Source organism: Somniosus microcephalus, chromosome 7 (assembly GCF_052327205.1).
Source record: "Somniosus microcephalus isolate GS21.2 chromosome 7, FLI_Smic_1.0, whole genome shotgun sequence".
Classification (NCBI taxonomy): Eukaryota; Metazoa; Chordata; class Chondrichthyes; order Squaliformes; family Somniosidae; genus Somniosus; species Somniosus microcephalus.
In genome coordinates this window covers 92,399,657-92,417,609 of record NC_140993.1, presented here as the reverse complement: position 1 = coordinate 92,417,609, position 17,953 = coordinate 92,399,657, and the positions used below count along the sequence as shown (strand labels likewise).

Genomic DNA, 17,953 nt, shown 5'->3' with positions numbered 1-17,953 from the left:
AGTGCAGGAAAATATATATTCTGCTAAAAGGAAAGAACAAGCTGAACAATAATGAGACTCCATGGATGAATAAAGCTATTAGGGAACAATTGAGGGTAAGGAAAGAGGCATACATGCAGTACATAGATAGCAGGGGAGTGCATGATAAGGGAGAATACGGAGAGATTAGGAGAGGAGGCAAAGAGGAACTATGAAATTAAATTATCAAGGAACATAAAACAAAATAGGAAAATATTTTACAGGCACATCAATATAAAAAGGAAGGTTGGGATGAGAATAGGGCCGTTAAGGGATAGACAGGATAATACCACAGGTAACGAAAGAGAGATGGCAGAAATATTAAATAATTATTTTGCCTCAGTATTTACCAGGGAGATAGAACAGGTGGACATGACATTGGATGATGAGATTAGAAATGAGATAAGTGCATTTAAAATTTTAAAAGGGAATATATTAAATAAACTAATCAAATTCAAAGAGGATAAAACCCCTAGTCCGGATGGATTGCATCCACGCATTTTAAAAGAATCTAGGGAAGAGATAGCAGAGGCATTACTATGCATATTTAATAATTCGTTAGAAAAGGTGTAGTGTCAGAGGACTGGCAGATAGCTAACGTAATACCAATATATAAGAAGGGGGCTAGAACATGTCTAGGGAATTATAGACCAGTCAGCTTAACATCGGTGGTAGGAAAAATAATGGAACTCCCTACTAAAGGAGAAAATAGAAGAACATCTAGAAACCAAAAATAAAATAATGAATAGTCAGCATGGATTTCAAAAGGGAAAGTCTTGCTTGACCAACCTTATTGAATTTTTTGAAGAGGTAACAGAGAGAGTAGACAATGGTAATGCAGTAGATGTGATTTATCTGGATTTTCAAAAGGCCATCAATAAAATACCCCATAATAGACTGATGAACAAAGTCAGAGAATGCGGAATCGGGACAAGTAGCAGAATGGATTCCTGGCTGGCTTCAGGACAGAACGCAGAGAGTGGGAATAAAGTACAGCTATTCACAGTGGCAGACGGTGGGTAGTGGTGTTCCACAAGGATCAGTGCTGGGACCACTGCTGTTCACAATTTACATTAACGATTTAGACTTGGGAATCAAAAACACAATTTCTAAATTTGCGGATGACACCAAATTGCGGGGGGGGGGATAGTCAATAACGAAGAGGACTGCAACAAATTACAGAGGACATTAATAAACTTGCAGACTGGGCATATAATTGGCAAATGAAGTTCAACACAGATAACTGAGCTATTACATTTTGGTAGGAAGAACAGGGAGGTCACTTATCACTTGGAAGGTGCGAGTCTAGGTGAGGTGGAGGAACAAAGGGATCTCTGTGTACAAATACACAAATCACTAAAAGTTGCGCCACAGGTTAGCAAGGCCATTTAAAAAAAAAAGCAAACCAAGCCCTAGGTTTATTTCTAGAGGGATAGAATTGAAAAGTAGGGAAGTTATGCTAAACCTGTATCGAACCTTGGTTAGACCACACTTGGAGTACTGCGTACAGTTCTGGTCGCCATATTATAAAAAGGATATAGAGGCACTGGAGAGGGTGCAGAGAAGATTTACAAGGATGATACCAGAAATGCGAGGGTATACATATCAGGAAACGATGAACAGGCTGGGTCTCTTTTCTCTAGGAAAAAAGAAGGCTGAGGGGTGACCTAATTAAAATTATGAAAGGTTTTGCTAGAGTGGATACAGAGAGAATGTTTCCATTTGTGGGGAAGAGCATAACTAGAGGCCATCAATATAAGATAGTCACCAAGAAATCCAATAGGGAATTCAGAAGAAACTTCTTTACCCAGAGTGGTGAGGATGTGGAACTCGCTACCACAGGGAGTGGTTGAAGCGAATAGTATAGATGCATTAAAGGGGAGGCTAGACAAGCATATGAGGGAAAAGGGAATAGAGGGTTACGCTGATGGATTTAGATGAGGAAAGACGGGAGGAGGCTCGTGTGGAGCATAAACACCAGCATGGACTGGTTGGGCAGAATGGCCTGTTTCTGTGTTGTATATCCTATGTAATCCATGAGCTCCTCACACTTCTTGTCGGAGGTGAAGGTGGAGGAGACAGTGGAGAGGGATTTAAGAAGATGACTCGCAGTGGAGAATAGAAGACGGGGTTTATCTTTGCGTTCCAGAATGATTCTGGAATAGTGAGCAATTTTGGCAGAGAAGAGCAGGACCCGATAATGCTTTATATGGTCCAGCCACATCTGGTGGTGAATGGCTAAACCAGTTGTCCGCCATTCCGTTCAAGTCTGCGTCCCTTAGACTTAAGGGAGCGAAGATGAGGGCCGTACTGGGGGAACGGCCAGGGTGAGAGAGAGTTCATTGTTTTAAAAGGGACTGGGGCATCAAAGGTGGTGGTGAGGGTGTGGTTGAGCAGATCTGTAGCTGCAGAAATGTCATGGTGAATGGAGGGCCAAAGGCTGGACAGCTGGGATTTCATAAGTGCAGCTGGGGGAGAGTCTTTTCCGGGGGCGGACACAGAAGGAAGGAGAATTTGGTGGGGGGGGGGGGTGGTGGTGGGTGGAAGGGGGATATGGGTGGCGAGCGATACGAGGAATTGATCAGAGATGGCCTTATCTGCGATTAACATGATGGGAGTAGCGAGGCCACGAGAGATGGCAAGGTCGAGGGGGTGGCCATGAATATGGGTTGGGGAGTTTACATGGAGGGAGGGTAGGGGGCTAGTGAACTCAGAGGAGAGAGCATGATGAATTGAAATGGAGGTTGAAATCACTGAGGATGAGAAGTAATTTGGTTACAGAGGCTGAGGCAGGAAAGCAGTGAAGATATCTCGGTAATAAAGCAGAATATTTTTTAAATGGTGAGAGATTGGGATATGTTGGTATTCAGAGGGACCTGGGTGTCCTTGTACACGAATCACTGAAAGTTAACTTGCAGGTACAGCAAGCAATTAGGAAAGCAAATGGTATGTTAGCCTTTATTACAAAAGGATTGGAGTATAAGAGTAAAGGAGCGTTAATGCAATTATATAGGGCCTTGGTGAGACCACACCTGGAGTACTGTGTACAGTTTTGGTCTCCTTACCTAAAGAAGGATATACTTGCCTTAGAGGGAGTGCAATGAAGATTCACCAGACTGATTCCTGGGCTGGAGAGGTGTGTCCCATAAGGAGAGATTGAGGAGACTGGGCCTATGTTCCCTAGAATTTAGAAGAAGGAGAGGTGATTTCATTGAAACATATAAAATTCTTACAGGGCTTGACAGGGTAGATGCAGGGTGGATGTTTCCCCTGGCTGGGGAGTCTAGAACCAGAGGTCACAGTCTCAGAATAAGGGGTTGGCCATTTAGGACTGAGATGAGGAGAAATTTCTTCACTCAAAGGGCGGTGAATCTTTGGAATTCTCTATCCCAGAGGGCTGTGCATGCTCAATTGTTGCGTATAGTCAAGACAGAGATCGATAGATTTTTGGATATTAAGGGAATCAAGGAATATGGGGATAGTGCGTGAAGGTGGAGTTGAGGTAGAAGATCAGCCATGATCTGATTGAATAACTGAGCAGATTCATAGGGCCGAATGGCCACCTCCTGCTCCTATTTCTTATGTTCTTATTGCTCTAGTTCTACATAGGTCTCCTCCCTCACCTCTTTCCAGTACATTGATGACTACATCAGTGTCGCTTCCTGGTCTCGCCCCGAACTGGAAAATTTCATCAACTTTGTTATGTTCATTAATAAATAGACATTCTTATTATGAACACAGCTAGCTTTTGCTAGCTACTTTTATTGAGCACATGTGGACTTGTACAGCATCTTGTAGAGGCTCCCATCTTGACTGTTGCCTTGTGGGTAGCCTAGCCTCATGGGTAGTGTAGTCTTATACATACAGCTATATACAGCTCTACAGCTCCACCTAGTGTCCACTATAGAATGACATGCTATTGATCACTACATCCCCCTTTCTTTGAGGTTTAACAAAATCAATATCAATCAACTTTCAAGAAAACAATAAAGATAATATCAGTAACACTTTTGTTAGTGCTCTATAAACATAAACATTTTCAAAACAGTCCACACATTTTCAAAGCTTTACATTGTACTCAAAGATGAAGTCTATCAGGCTCTTTTACTTCACGTGTGGATCTTCTCAACACGGGTAAGTCTGCTGTGTCTTCATGAGATTGTTCTGGCGGTGAATGACAAGATGCAGTTGCGGCATTGTCATCAATCTGGTCTTGAATAGTCTCTTGTGTTTTTAGGAGGGAACAGCGGTTCCTCCTGAGAATCTGTCCTTCCTCAGTTCTCACAGTGTATGACCTTGGTCCTACTTCCTCAAGAACTGTAGCTTTCCTGTTCCATGCATCTGGATCCTCAATCCTGACAACATCATCCTTTGTCAATGGTTTTAGAGTTTTGGATGACTTGTCATAGCATGATTTCTGTTTCAGCTTTAACAGTTGAAGTCTCTGTCTCAGTTCCTCACTTTGCTGTTCTTTTACACAACAGGGTAGCGTGGTGCGCAACTTGCAACCCATTAGTAGTTCAGCAGGTGAAGAACCACAGTCTAAAGGTGAGGTTCGGTAGCTCAGCAGGGCGAGATAAGGATCAGACTTGCTTTCTGTCGCTTTCTTCAGTAGCTGCTTGAGAACTTGAACACCTTTCTCTGCCTTACCATTTGACTGAGCATACAAAGGACTGGATGTGATGTGCTGAAAGTCATAATGTGCTGCAAACTGTTGCCACTCCTTACAGTTGAAGCACGGACCATTGTCGCTAACGGCAATCCTGGGAATTCCATGCCTGGCGAAGATGGATTTCACATGCATTATGACACTGCTTGCTGTGGTGCTTGAGAGCAGCGCCATCTCAGGATAGTTAGAATAGTAGTCAATCACTATTAGATAGTCTTTACCATTTAAATGAAAAAGGTCCATACCAACCTTTTGCCATGCTGCTGTTGGTATGTCAGCTACTATCATTGGTTCCTTTGCTTGTTTGTTTTGGTGTTTGACATGTCTCACATTTGCCTATCATGTTCTCAATGTCCTTATTTATGCCAGGCCAATAAACAGTGTCTCTTGCTCTCCTTTTGCATTTTTCAATTCCGAGGTGTCCCTCATGAATCCTTTTGAGCATGTCTTGACGTAGAGCCTGTGGAATGACTATTCTGTTCTGTTTTAGTAATAGCCCACTTGCGACACTCAATTCTGACCTTATGTGAAAATATTTTGCACAGGAACCTTTTGGCCAACCATGATGAATGTTCTCTATTACTGTTTGTAATACTGTATCTTTTACTGTTTCTTCTGCTATTTGCTTTGATTTTGTGTCTGACATGGGCAGCGCAGCAGTGACCATACTCACATGAACATCCACGTCTTCTTCAGTAGAGCTCCCATGACTCATTGTGGGTGCTTGGGACAGTGCATCTGCTAACACTATGTATTTGCTTGGTGTGTAGATCAGTTCAAAGTCATATCTTTGCAGCTTCATCATGAGTCGTTGAATCCTTGGAGACATCTCATTCAGGTTTTTTTTATGATGGCAACCAGAGGGCTGTGGTCTGTCTCAACTGTGAAGGTGGGAAGTCCATATATGTAGCCATGAAACTTTTCTAGTCCAACTACCAAGCCTAGACATTCCTTTTCAATCTGGGCGTATCGACACTCAGTATCAGTCATAGACCTGGAGGCATAGGCAACAGGCTTCCAATCTTCACCCTCTGCTTGTAGCAAGACCGCACCTAGGCCATCTTTTGATGCATCCGTTGACACTTTGATTCTTTTGGTTGGGTCAAAGAAGGTGAGTACAGGTGTGGTTGTCAGCACTGTTTTGAGGTTTATCCACTCTTGTTCATGTCTTTCTGTCCATGCGAACTCATTTGTTTTATGTAGCAGGTCTCGCAGACAGGCTGTCTTGGCTGACAAGTTAGGAATGAACTTTCCAATGAAGTTTATCATCCCCATGATGTGTAGCACTCCTTTTTTGTCAGTGGGTCGGGGCATTTTGAGTATGGCATTTACTTTTTCCATATCTGGCTCTATTCCTTTACCAGATAGATTATCTCCTAGGAAAGTGACTTCCTGGACGCCAAACTGACACTTGGCTTTGTTGAGCTTCAGTCCATTCCGGCGTATGCTCTGTAGCACTTTAGTCAGTCTCTCATTGTGTTCTTTCAGTGTGGAGCCCCAGATGATGATGTCATCAACATAGACCCGAACTCCTTCCAGACCTTCAATTATGTGTTCCATCGCTCTATGAAAGATTTCAGATGCAGATATTATCCCGAAAGGCATTCTGAGGAAACAATACCTGCCAAATGGTGTGTTGAAGGTACAGTATTTGGCGCTCTCTTCATCCAGTTTTAGTTGCCAAAATCCTTGTGAGGCATCGAGCTTTGCAAAGTATTTGGCACCTGACATTTCACTGGTGATTTCTTCTCGCTTGGGAATCTGGTAGTGTTCACGTTTTATGTTTGCATTTAAGTCCTTTGGATCCATGCATATTCTTAGATCATTGTTCTTTTTCTTTACACATACCATGGAGTTAACCCAGTCTGTTGGCTCTTCGACTTTCCTGATGACTCCTAGTGTGGTCATTCTGTCCAGTTCATTCTTGAGCCGGTCACGCAGGGGTGCTGGAACTCTTTGTGGAGCATGTACCACTGGCTGAGCATCCTGCTTTAGCTGGATCTTGTAAGTGAATGGTAGAACTCCAAATCCTTTGAACACATCCTGGAAATTATTCACTACAGAATCCACCGCGTCATCTGGTCTGCTTATGGCACAGTTTATACGGTAGGCTCTTTTGACCAGTCCTAAGTCCTCTCAAGCTTTGTCACCCAGTAGTGAATCAAGCCTTTCAGCCACAACAGAAAACATGAGATGATGCACTTTGTCTTTGACTGTCACTTTAAGTCTGCATACACTTAAGCTATCTATTTTCTGTCCATTATAGTCCTTCAGTAGTACTGACTTTTTCTGTATTTTGGGCTTTTCTTTCATATTGTTGATGTCACTCATACTGATTAAGTTTGCTTTTGCCCCAGTGTCTAGTTTCAAGGTAACTAATGCTCCATTTACCTGCAGTGGGATCATCCATTTGTCCTCTTTTACTGCATTAACTTTATGTTCAGTGATGTAAGAAAAAGGAGGCTTACCATCAAGTAACTTTAAAGTAAGCTTTAAGTAACTTATAAACACACTATATACAAGAGAGGTCTTTACCATGCCTCTGGTAGAAGCCTCTTACAATACTGAACAGACCAGTATTTATACCAGTCCAACAGGAAGTGACACATGACAGGAAGTGAGGTATGTACACAGTTCATAGTTCACAGTTCACAGGAAGTGATGACATAACTTCCCGGAAGTTATTATTTTTATCACATTCTTCCCTCCTGCAGGTTTAGGAGGCTGTGGTCTACCTTTTGGTCCGCAGCCGCCGAACAAGGAAGAGTCGCACCCGTTTGGATTCCCGTCGTAGAGGGTCGCTGGTCCGCTTACATGCGGTTGGCCATTGGCCAGAGTCCGTGTGGCCTGGATTGCCCTGTGAAGGGTCGGGGAGATCATGGCTTCGAGTACGAGCCCCAATAGGTTCAAAGTCAGACTGCCTCTGTTCAGAGGGAGGTGCAGAGCTGGTCTGTGGTGGACCAGTACTTTCATGCGTGGTACTGGGAGGGTCGCAACCTTGAGCACGGGGTTCTACCGGCACCAAGCTAGTTGGTGTCTGATCAGGATCCTGGAGAGGGGTACCCGATAGGTCCCAAGAGTTTCCTGGTGAAATGCCATCACCCGATGTCCCACTAGGTCCTGGTGGGCAGGGAGCCAGATCCCGTAATGATACGGTAGATTCTCGGCCGTCGGAATATCGTATGTTTGCATAGGTGGGGTTGGCATTGGTTAGTTCGACCTCGTCTACAAGAGGGTCATTTTTAGACGTCCGAACGTATCTTCGGAGTAATACAGGTCCAGGAGTAGTTAGCCATGACGGGAGTGATGTCCCATGAGATGAGCGACGCTGGAATCCAAAGAACCGCTCATGAGGTGTAGTATTTGTGGCTGTAGGAAGCAGGGACCGTATAGAGTGCAATGCATCCGGAAGCACTGTTTCCCATTGCTGGTCTGGTAGGCCCCGAGATCTTAAAGCGAGACGTACGGAATTCCAGATGATACCGTTATACCTCTCTACCTGCCCATTTCCGATGGGATGGTATGGTGTTGTTTTGCTTGTAGCAATTCCCCGTTCTGAGAGGTAGTCCTTGAGTTCCCTCGACATAAAGGATGGACCCCGATCTGAGTGAATATAAGCCGGCATGCCACAGAGAGAAAATACCTGCTCAAGGCAGCAGATTACTGTGGACGCCAGCATATTGGAGCAGGGGAAGGCAAACGGAAAACGTGAATATTTGTCGATCATGGTGAGCAAATATGTGTTCCGAGTTGAAGAGGGCACTGGGCCCTTAAAATCGATGCTAAGTCGTTGCATCGGTTGGGTTGCATGTATGAGTATACCATCTGAGGGGCGGAAGAACTGAGGTTTTAATTCCGCACAAAGCCGGCATTCTGAGCATATTTTCTTTACATCTCCAGTGGAAAAAGGGAGATTCCGTGATCGTACGAAATGTAGCATGCGCGTAACGCCAGGATGACACAAACCATTGTGGACATCCATGAGGGTGGAGGATGACATAGTGGAGCAGAATGCCCGTGTGAGGGTGTCCGGGGCCACATTCTCCTTGCCAGGCCGATAGAGAATGGTATAACCAAAAGAGGCCAGTTCCATCCTCCAAAGTTGTATTTTATTATTCTTAATTTTGGTTCGTTTTCGATTATCGAGCATGAAGGCGACTGATCGTTGGTCCGTGATCAATGTAAAGTGCTGGCGAGCTAGAAAATGGTTCCACTTCCGTACTGCCTCTATGATGGCTGTGGCTTCTTTCTCAACCGGAGGATAATGTAGCTCGGCACCTTGTAAGGTCCTGGACATAAATGCTACAGGACGACCTTCCTGATTCAGAGTAGCCGAGATCGCCACCTCCGAGGCATCACATTCAACCACGAAAGGGAGATTCTCATCAATGGAGTGAAGAGCCGCTTTCTCCAACTGTTTTTTGAGAAGGTTAAAGGCTGCAACAGCTGCTGTTCCCAGTGGAAATGATCTAGCATGCAGCAAGGGTTGGATTTTGTCTGAAAAATGAGGAATCCATTTAGCGTAGTATGCAAACAGACCGAGAGCCCGACGTAAAGAAGCCGGATTCTTAGGTGACGGGAGCTCTTGGAGCGGGCGAAGTCTTTCTGGGTCTGGCTTAATGATACCATTGCCTACGCAGTAGCCAAGGATGTTGATGGTCGGTTGCGACTCAACAGATTTGGATTCATTCAGGGTCAAATTACGGCGATGGAGGGCATCCCGAAATTTTTGGAGGTTGGAGTCGTGTTCCTGTTGATCGTGACCTGCAATGGTAATGTTATCAAGATAGGGAAAAGTGTCCCTTAGGTTTTCCTGCTTAACCAGGCCATCCATTGCCCGTTGAAAGACAGCCACTCCATTAGTAACCTCGAATGGGAGGCGACGAAATTGGTACAGCCGTCCATTAGCCTCAAAGGCTGTGTACTGCTTATCTGAGACCTTCAAGGGTAACTGATGATAGGCACTTTTTAAATCGTAAGTTGAGAACACTTTGTATTCGGCCAGTTTATTAACCATATCATCAATGCGTGGCAATGGGTAGGCGTCCAAGTCGGTATATTGATTGATGGTTTGCGAATAATCGATGCATAGTCGCTGTTTGTGAGGTTTTAGAGGGTTCTTGACAATGACGACTTGAGCCCGCCAGGGCGACGAACATGGTTCAATGATATCCTCTGCTAGAAGTCGAGAGATTTCAGCCGCAATAAAAGATTGGTCTTCCTGATTAAAGCGCCGCGATTTCGTTATTATCGGTTGGCATTGAGGCGGAATACTGGCAAATAATGAGGGTTCATCAAGTGAAGCTGCTGATAATGCACAAAATGGTAATTTAGACGGTATATTAGAAATAGTAAGTCCGGGTTTGGATCCACCAAACTCAATGGTGAGTTTCTTATGCTGTTTTTGGAAGTCCAGCCCTAAGAGGAGATCACTACATAAGTCCTTGAGCACCGAAAGTCGGGTGGAGGGATACATACGACCATGAAGTGTCATATCAACAACACAAAAGCCGGAGATTCTGGTATTAAGTGATGACTGGGCCATCGCAATTGCCTGGTCCGATGGGAAGACATGTAGTTTCAATTTCGCAACAATCTGTTCCTTAATGAAACTATCAGTACTTCCTGAGTCAATTAAGGCATCTAAGGTATGCCCTTTAATTGAAATTTTTGTGGCTGCATGAGACAGGTTCTGTGGGCAAGCAGCTGTAATTGGTGTCGTTGCACAGAGAGTGGCTAAAACTCTCGGTGTGCTTCTTCGGGAGAGAGCTCGAGAGGAAGCTTGATAGGTCCTAGCTGGAGCATCTTGATAGGCCCTAATTGGGGCAGTTCGGTAGGCCTTAGCTGGATTGGCCCTCGTAGAGGCCCTTGATAGGCAAACTTTAGCAAAGTGTCCTTTTTTCCCGCAATAACTGCAGATTGCATTGCGAGCAGGGCAGGTTTTCCTAGGGTGAAAAGCATCTCCACAAAAGAAGCATTCCTTCCTAGATTGCCAAGAGGCTGCTAAAGTGGGGTCGTCCTCCTCCTCTTCATCAGAATTATCAGAATTAGATTCCCCCATGATAGGGTTCACCTGAGACCGCTTGAATTGTCTGGTTGCAGCTACAGCAGCAGATCGAGATCTGGGCAGCTGATAGAGGTCTGCATTTCTCTTTGCCAAATCCAGTGAACAAGCTAGGTCAAAAGCTTTTTGTAGCTCAAGTGTTTTACTTTCTAGTAGACGCTGGCGTATAAATGGAGAGGCAATCCCGCAGATGAAAGCATCACGAATCATTTCTTGGCGGTACAGCTCAGCTGAGGCTGCCTGAAAGTTACAATCTACGCTGAGCCTGCGAAGTTCTTGCAGGAATTCGTCAATTGATTCCCCTGGCCCTTGTCGGGCTGTGGCCAGTAGATGTCTAGCATAGACCTCATTTGGGGTCTTGGCATACAGTTTCTTAAGTGCCCGAATCACCTCATCGTAATTATCCCATTCATCAACATATTCGAACACTTTTGGGGTCACATAATTGATAAGTATCTTCAATCTAGCAGGAGCATCCGCTTCACATTCATCCAGAAAATTCTCAAAAGTACGGTACCAATGCTTCCATACCCTGCCAGCTGCTGGTGCATTCGGGTCCAAGTCCAGACAAATAGGTCTAAGGATTTTCTCCATGATGGGTGGTTCCCTGGATCCTTAATTCCGAGTTTGTCCGAAGGTCTAGTATTTGTGAGTGTAAATACTAAGTTACTTAAATTGATGTAAGAAAAAGGAGGCTTACCATCAAGTAACTTTAAAGTAAGCTTTAAGTAACTTATAAACACACTATATACAAGAGAGGTCTTTACCATGCCTCTGGTAGAAGCCTCTTACAATACTGAACAGACCAGTATTTATACCAGTCCAACAGGAAGTGACACATGACAGGAAGTGAGGTATGTACACAGTTCATAGTTCACAGTTCACAGGAAGTGATGACATAACTTCCCGGAAGTTGTTATTTTTATCACATTCAGCATTGTCCATTTCTGAGGGCTGCACATTTTCTGTGTCCGTTTTGATATTGTCACATGACCCCATTCCTACAAAAAATGCCTCACTTAAATCAGTGTCCTCAATTACATTAACTCGTTGCCCTTTCTTAGTTTGTACTTTTGAAAAGCATTGTTTGGCAAAGTGATTCTTTCCTTTACACTTTGTGCACATTTTTCCAAACGCTGGGCATTGTCTTAACTGGTGTTTGTAACCACAGCGTTTACAATTAAAAATTTCATCCTCCGATTGCTTTTCATTATTGATTTCACTGAAAGTCTGTGCGTGCTTTTGAGCTAGCTCGCTGGCTTGGCATATTTTCACCGCATTTTCCAAATTTTGTTCGGTTTCTCTCAACAGACGTTCCCTGACTTTTTTATCATGAATACCAAACACAATCTGGTCATGAATCATGGATGCTTTGAGCTCAGAGAAATTACATGTCTGTGCTTTCAGTTTCAGATCAGTTATAAAGCTATCAAAAGTCTCATTTTGTTGCTGTGTCCGAGAACGGAAGATGTATCTTTCACTTGGGAGAACAATGTGCATCAAATTTCTGTAGCACATCGTCTAATTTGTCTCTGTTCTCCGCTGGATTAAATACAAATGTATTAAATACCTCTATCGCCTATGGGCCTGCAACCGTAAGCAGCAACGCTATCTTCCTTGCGTCTGGCTTCGTACCGAATCCGATGGCTGCAATGTAGAGTTCGAATTGCTGTTTAAAAGTCTGCCAATTGTAGTCGATTTTTTTCTGAGAGTTTCAAACGCTCTGGTGTTTTCAAATTCTCCATGTCGCTTTTCACAATTTTCAGCAGATCTTCACCACCCTGGTACCATGTTATGTTCATTAATAAATAGACATTCTTATTATGAACACAGCTAGCTTTTGCTAGCTACTTTTATTGAGCACATGTGGACTTGTACAGCATCTTGTAGAGGCTTCCATCTTGACTGCTGCCTTGTGGGTAGCCTAGCCTCATGGGTAGTGTAGTCTTATACATACAGCTATATACAGCTCTACAGCTCCACCTAGTGTCCACTATAGAATGACATGCTATTGATCACTACAAACTTTACTTCCAATTTCCACTCCTCCCTCACCTACACACGGTTCATCTCTGACTTTTCCCTTCCTTGACTTCTCTATCTCCATTTCTAGGGATAGGTTGTCAACCAAAATCTACTATAAGCCTGCTTACTCCCACAGCTACCTTGATTACACTTCCTCCCACCCCGCTCCCTGGAAGGACTCTACTCCATTCTCCCAGTTTCTCCGTCTTTGTCGCACCTGTTCTGACAATGCCACCTTCCACACCAGTGCTTCCAATATGTCTTCCTTTTTCCTTAACCGAGGATTCCTCCACTGTGGTTAACCGGGCCCTCGACTGTGTCCGTTTCATTTCTCGCACTCTCGCCCCTCCCCTTCCCTCCCTCCCAGAATCCCTTTGTCCTTGTCTTTTACCCCTCCAGCCTCTGCATTCAATGGATCATCCGCCGTCTCCAGCGTGATACCACCACCAAATGCATCTTCCCCGCCCCTTTCAGTATTCTGGAAGGGACCGTTCCCTCCGTGACACCCTCGTCTACTCTTCAATCACCCCCAATACTCGCTCCCCTTCCCACGGGATCTTCCCGTGCAAGCGCAGGAGATGCAACACCAGCCCTTTCACTGCCTCACTTTCCACTGTCCATGGCCCCGAACACTCCTTCCAGGTGAAACAGTGATTTACTTGTACTTCTTTCAATTTAGTATACTGTATTCGCTGCTCACGACGCGGTCTCCTCTACATTGGGGAGACCAAACGCAGATTGGGTGACTGTGGAACACCTCCATTCAATCCGCAAGTGTGACCCTGAGCTTACGGTTACTTACCATTTTAATTCTCTGTCCAACTCCCACTCTGACCTTTTTGTCCTTAGTCAGGAAGAACTTCAACAACAACTTGTATTTATATAGCGCCTTTAATGTAGTAAAATATCCCAAGGTGCTTCACATGAGCTTTATAAAACAAAATGTGACACCGAGCCACGTAAGGAGAAATTATGGCAGATGACCAAAAGCTTGGTCAAAGAAGTAGGTTTTAAGGAGCAAAGAGAGTATTAGGGAGGGAATTCCAGAGCTTAGGGCCTTGACAGCTGAAGTCACAGCCACCAATGGTTGAGCGATTAAAATCAGGGATGCTCAAGAGGCCAGAATTAGTGGAGCACAGATATCTTGGGGCATTGTGGGGCTGGAGGAGATTAGAGATAGGGAGGGGCGAAGCCATGGAGGGATTTGAAAACAAGGATGAGAATTTTTAAATCGAGGCGTTGCTTAACCGGGAGCCATTGTAGGTCAGCAAGTACAGGGGTGATGGGTGAACGGGACCTGGAACGAGTTAGACATGGGTAGCAGAGTTTTGGATGACTAAGTTTCCGTAGGGTAGAATGTTTGAGGCCAGCCAGTAGTGCGTTGGAATAGTCAAGTCTAGAGGTAACAAAGGCATGGATGAGTGTTTCAGAAGCAGATGAGCTGAGACGGGGCGGAGTTGGGCGATGTTACGGAGGTGGAAATAGGCGGTATTAGTTATGGCGTGGATATGTGGTCGGAAGCTCATTTCAAGGTCAAATATGATACCAAAGGTTGCGAACAGTCTGGTTCAGCCTCAGACAGATGCTAGGGAGAGGGATGGAGTCGCTGGTTAGGGAACGGGGTTTGTGGCGGGGACTGAAGACAATGGGCTTCAGTCTTCCCAATATTTAGTTGGAGGAAATTTCTGCTCATCCAGTACGGGATGTCGGACAAGCAGTCTTCTACACTGTTCTAATCGAGCTCAACAGAAGCTCAAGGAACAGCACCTCCTTTCGATTAGGCATTTTACAACCTTCTGGACTCGACACTGAGTTCAACAATTTCAGATCATAACCACTGCTCCCATTTTTTCCAGACAGCGGGTGCTGATAATTCTGCTGTTGCCATTTACAGCTCCTCTAGACTCACCTTTTATTTCTCTACTTGTCCCAACCACCCCCTTTTGCTCACACCATCATCCCTTTCGGCATTTAATCGCTCCTGCCTTCCACCCAGACCTTCCCTTTTGTTCTTTCCTCCCCTCCACCCCCCCCCCTTTTCCTGCCTCTGTACTTGCTTAAAACCTGTTCCATCTCTAACCTAATGTTCTCCCTAAGGTGCGCAGCCGCGCTTCAATCGCAAGGTCCCGCGCAGGCCACTCACTAGCTGCTGCCGCTGGAAGAGATACCGTGCACGCACGACCACGCAACAAATTTAAAGGGCCCGTCCATGAAAAACAATTAGAGGCAACATTGTGCTAAACGTTGCCAATTCTGACAGAAGGTCAACGACCTGAAACATTAACTATGTTTCGCTCTCCATAGATTCTGCCTGACCTGCTGAGTAATTCCAGTATTTTCGGTTAATATTTTCTTGTTTGTGTTGCCTTTATTCCCGTGCCTAGTTTGTCATTGTACAATTCATGTAAGACCAAAATTTGGGGACTTTTGTATGTACCAACTTCCATTATCCACTGACAATACAATTATGGCAGCACGTAGTTGTGTTGTGTGCATCTTGCTAAATGGAGCACAAAGTGAATCTGATGTTTATCTTTCATGTACTTCTTTTCTACCTTGATTTGTATTAAGTTTTCTAGGATTTCAGCAAAAGTGAATGGCCCGGACTTTGCGGTGGTAATGGCGGCGAATCTGCCAGCGTTCATCGTCATGAACCCTCTGAAACTGACCGTAACTGCAGGATTTAACATGCATGGATAAACGTGCAAATCTAGAAGTTGCAGTTAGTCATTCCCTGCTCCACCACAGGTTGCGCTGTGGAACTGAAATCACCTGAACTGACGAAAACTTCCCCTTTTCTGTTCTAATATCGCTGTTAAAACCTTATAAAATGGAAGCCTTGTTCAATGAGATGTAACTAGGTTTTTAATGGCGTTCTGAGTAATAACTACTGCTGAACAATTGTTCTGGCCCTGAAAAACAATTTTATATTTGTGTAATGTCAAATTTCTCCATTATAAAAATGACTAGATTTAAAAAAAAACTTTAAAAAAAAAAGTTTATTTATCATATTTCAGCTTCTACGTTAACCCAATGCGCATGTCCCAATATTTATTTCGCTCCCTAAAATTTTTTAAGTGAATGATAAAAGTTGCTTTTTATTTCCTGGTTTGCTGTCTGTGAGAATTCTTCAGTGTGATTGGCTGCTTAGCCAGCTTGATGACATCACTGCTGCTGAACGCTGGAGATCCCCTATAGACAGTACTACACTCAAATTAACGTTGAGAGAACTAAAGTTTTTGCCACAGAGATCGCAACATCTTTGTGGGCAGCTTTCTTCGAAGTTAGCCGGTGATCACTGTCGCTTCGCCGCTGACCGCAAATTCCGGGCCAATGTGTTCAATGTTGTTTGCTGATGAACGTGTTCCTGTTGAAATTACTTCAGTATTAAGTGAACTTTTAGTTTGAATACTTTTTTGTTAACTATATTTGTGTGCTTTTACTATTTATCAACAGGCTGCTGATATCCTTGCAGTGAGGCAGAAAAGAAGAATCTATGACATCACCAATGTATTAGAAGGAATTGGCTTAATCGAGAAGAAATCAAAAAACAGCATCCAATGGAAGTGGGTTAAAGTAATAGAATAATATATATGTATATACAAAATATATAGAAGTCCTTGACATTGGTATAGAGGGCAGAATTTCAAGCAAAACTCAGAAATGTGGTAAACAGTGAGAAAGATAGGACAAGACTTCAGGAGAACATAGACACACTGGTGAAATGGGCAGACACAGCAGCTTAAATTTAACGCAGATAAGTATGGTGATGCATTTTGGAAGGAAAAATGTGGAGAGGCAATATAAACTAAATGGTACAGTTTTAAAGGGAGTGCATGAACAGAGACCTGGGGGTTCACATACACGTATCTTTGAAGGTGGCAGGACAAGTTAATACGGCTGTTAAAAAAAGAATAATGGAATCCAGGGCTTTAAGTAGAGGCATAGAGTACAAAAGCAAGAAAGTTATGCTAAACCTTGATAAATCACTTGTTAGGCCTCAGCTGGAGTATTGTGGCCAATTCTGGGCACCACACTTTAGGAAGGATATCAAGGCCTTGGAGAGGGTACTAGAATGATACCAGGGATGAGGGACTTCAGTTGTGTAGAGAGACTAGAGACGCTGGAATTGTTCTTCGAACAGAGAAGCTTAAAGGGAGATTTAATAGAGATGTTCAAAATTATGAAGGGTTTGGATAGAGTAAATAAGGAGAAACTGTTTCGACCGGGAGGAGGGTTGGTAACCAGAGGACACAGATTTAAGACAATTGGCAAAAGAACCACAGGGGAGATTAGTTTTTTTACGTAGCGAGTGATGATGTTCTGGAAGGTACTGCCTGAAAGGGTGGTGGAAGCAGAATCAATAATAACTTTCAACGGGGAATTGGATAAATACTCAAAGGAAAAAAATTGCGGGGCTATGGGAAAAGAGCAGGGGAATGGAACTGATTGGATGACTCTTTCAAAGAGCTGGTACAGGCACAATGGGCCGAATGGCCTGCTTCTGTGCTGTATGAATTTATATATTAGTATGTAACAACATAGAAGATAGGAGCAGGCGTAGGCCATTCGGCCCCTCGATCCTGCTCCGCCATTCAATGCGATCATGGCTGATCATCCAAATTCAGTACCCTGTTCCTGCTTTCTCCCCATATCCCTTGATTCCCTTAGCCTTAAGAAATATATCTAACTCCTTCTTGAATATATTTAATGAATTGGCCTCAACTGCCTTGTGTGGTAGATCATTCCACAGGTTCACCACTCTCTGGGTGAAGAAATTCCTCCTCATCTCAGTCCTAAATGGCTTACCCCTTATCCTTAGACTGTGACTCCTGGTTCTGGACTCCCCTGCCATCGGGAACAGCCTTCCTGCATCTAGTTTGTCTAGTCCGGTTAGAATTTTATAAGTTTCAATGAGATCCCCTCTCATTCTTCTAAACTCTAGCGAATATAAGCCTAATCGACCCAATCTCTCCTCATATGTCATTCCTGCCGTCCCAGGTATCAGTCTGGTGAATCTTCGCTGCACTCCCTCCATGACAAGAACATTCTTCCTCAGATAAGGCGACCAAAACTGCACACAATACTCAAGATGTGGTCTCATCAAGGCCCTGTACAACTGCAGCAAGACATCCTTGCTCCTGTACTCGAATCCTCTTGCTATGAAGGCCAACATA

The 17,953-nt window shown here is 44.1% G+C and overlaps 1 protein-coding gene across 1 annotated transcript in view; it reads left to right on the top strand.

Annotated features, from left to right (window-relative positions):
- LOC147114797 (transcription factor E2F5-like) overlaps positions 1-17,953 on the top strand; it is a 52,388-nt gene that overhangs the window by 11,325 nt on the left and 23,110 nt on the right. Inside the window, exon 2 of the mRNA XM_085992747.1 lies at positions 16,233-16,342. Coding sequence (XP_085848873.1) covers positions 16,233-16,342 — 110 coding nt within the window. The remainder of the gene's footprint in view (positions 1-16,232; positions 16,343-17,953) is intronic.